Consider the following 2,653-nt stretch of genomic DNA (forward strand, 5'->3'; position numbering starts at 1 on the left):
CAGCCTCCCTGTGATTCCATATTATCCACCTCGTTACTCAGACAGTTTGGGAACTGGGACTTTGCCACATGTATATAATTACGAGGTGTGCAGGACGACTGACTCCAGAAAAAGCAACAATAAGTTTGGCAATACTGCTAAACAGAACCTGTTGATAATGGACCCAAGTTCAACAGGGACGATGCAACGGATCCACAGTGAGACGAGCATCCTGGATGAACCCGAATCTCCACTAGAGGTTAGACATCAATATCGATAATGAATACTCAATTTTTTAATAGTCATTATATTATTCTTCTGGATATGATGTTTTCTTTTTTTACCTACTCTAAATCAGGTTTTGTGTTATTGTTTTAATTTCTACCACTGTATCTCTATTTTTTACTATGTTCTTACATTATGTTCTGCAGAAAACACGTGTTTTTTTTTTAATATATTTTAACAATGACAGCAAAAATTATTTTTGCTCACGATTAATGGAAAAAAAAATAGGGAAATATACATGTATCATATCAGTAATACAATTTTGGCATTTGGTTGAATCAGTAAAAAGTGATGTTAATAATAAATAAATAATAATGACTGTAAATAATATAATATAATATAACAAGCAGATGACACTGCTTGTTATACGAAAAGAGATGCATCATTTACAGTGAAATAATATCAATATTAATAATAATAAAATAATAAGAACAATAGTAGTAATAAAATAATAATTATTATTAATATTATCATTTTTATTTATTTATTTATTTATTTATTTATTTATTTATTTAAATACTTTTTGAACCATATTAGTTATTGTGCTTGTTTTGCGTATTTTTTCTTTTTCAAACCATTTAACAGAATCGCCGCTATTGGCCAGTATGTGGCAGTCTTAGATAGGACTTGTAAATATTCCTCCCCTTTACTTGGGATCTCTCAGACAATAAAACAACCCTCAACGCCTGCAGTTCGTTGAACGGATCTATTCCTCCTCAAGCTTAAACCGCCTCATCTTTTTTGGACGGATATTTAATGCAGTTTTGACGTTTTCCAGCTATTTTCTACTGGATTTCGAATCGGAATATCCCCGTTACGCAATGAGACGAGAAGTGCTGCTATTCTTCTGCGTTTTCTGCGGAGACGTGGTTTCAGGGCAGGTCAGCTTTTCTATTGCCGAGGAAATGGCGAAAGGCTCGTTAGTCTGTAACATTGCTCAGGAATTAGGTTTAGAATTGAAAAGACTGAAGTCGGGCAATGCTCACCTTTATTCGGGGGACAGTGGAGAATACATCGAGCTAAGCAGGGAAAGGGGTGTCCTTCTTATCAAAGAGAGAATAGACAGAGAGGCATTGTGCGGAGACATAACTCCCTGTGCTCTACATTTACAGATGATCTTGGAAAATCCGATGGAGTTATTTCGAATAACTGTAGAGATTACCGACATTAACGATAATGTGCCCAGCTTTGCGTCGACTAAGAAACGTTTTGAAATCAGCGAGTCGGCCTTTATTGGGTCAAAATTTGTCTTGGAAAAAGCTTCGGATACTGACATTGGCGTGAACGGTCTTCAAAGCTATTTGCTTGAACCAACAACAAATTTTGCTCTTAAACTAGAGAATCAACTGGATGGGAGTAAAAAGGTAGAAATGATTTTACAGAAGCCTCTAGATCGAGAGAAAGAGAGAGAAATATCTTTGTTACTGACTGCTGTGGACGGCGGAGAGCCGCGGATGTCAGGTACAATGCAGATAACTGTTAATGTGTTAGACGCAAACGACAATGCACCAGTTTTCACTAAATCCGTGTACAAGACGACATTAGTGGAGAATTCTCCGCGTGGGACAAGTGTTATTGCTGTTAGAGCTTCAGACAAAGATGAAGGGTTAAACGGGCAGGTTTCATACACGATTACAAAAAGCAAGCAACGATTATCCGAGCTCTTTCAAATCGATAGAAAATCCGGGGAGGTTATTTTGACAGGAGAAATAGATTATGAAAAGGCGAAGCTCTTACAAATAGACGTGGAGGCTACAGATAACGGAGGGCTTTCTGATTCCAGTAAGATTGTAATTGATGTGATTGACATTAATGACAACAGTCCCCAGTTAAAAATACTCTCAAAATCGCCATCTGTTTTAGAAAACGCGCCTGAGAATACTGTGATTGCCATGCTCAGCGTAAACGATCCTGATTCCGAAAGAAATGGCGAGGTGAAGTGTAAAATCAATGATGAAATTCCTTTGATAGTAAAGGACGCAAAAAACGGATTTTATAGTTTAGAAACAGGCGTAGCTTTAGATAGAGAAGAAACACCCCAATTTAATATCACAGTGACCTGCTCTGATGAAGGAGTACCCTCCCTCTCCAGCAGCGTCACTCTCACTTTGCAGATTTCTGATGTGAATGACAACTCGCCTGTTTTTGAGAGGAGCTCATATGACACATATATTATAGAAAACAACACACCAGGTGTCTCTATATTAACAGTAAAAGCTACAGACGCTGACTGGAACCAGAATGCCCGTGTTTCTTACATTCTGATGGACTCCTCTGTCAATGGAGTGCCAGTCTCCTCATATGTATCTGTGACTGCTGATAGTGCAGTCATCCATGCAGTTCGATCTTTTGACTACGAGCAGATCAAAGATTTCCAGTTCTGCATTAA

At 37.8% G+C, this 2,653-nt stretch overlaps 2 protein-coding genes across 3 annotated transcripts in view; both read left to right on the forward strand.

Moving 5' to 3' along the window:
• Window positions 1-1,380, forward strand: part of LOC103147524 (protocadherin gamma-B1-like) — a 6,819-nt gene extending 5,439 nt beyond the window's left edge. The window contains exon 2 of the mRNA XM_007565905.2: window positions 1,377-1,380. Coding sequence (XP_007565967.1) covers window positions 1,377-1,380 — 4 coding nt within the window. The remainder of the gene's footprint in view (window positions 1-1,376) is intronic.
• LOC103147442 (protocadherin gamma-A2-like) overlaps window positions 1-2,653 on the forward strand; it is a 101,359-nt gene that overhangs the window by 13,230 nt on the left and 85,476 nt on the right. The gene's annotated exons all lie outside the window — the stretch shown is intronic.

The sequence above is a fragment of the Poecilia formosa genome, unplaced genomic scaffold (genome assembly GCF_000485575.1).
Source record: "Poecilia formosa unplaced genomic scaffold, Poecilia_formosa-5.1.2 Scaffold183, whole genome shotgun sequence".
Lineage (NCBI taxonomy): Eukaryota > Metazoa > Chordata > Actinopteri > Cyprinodontiformes > Poeciliidae > Poecilia > Poecilia formosa.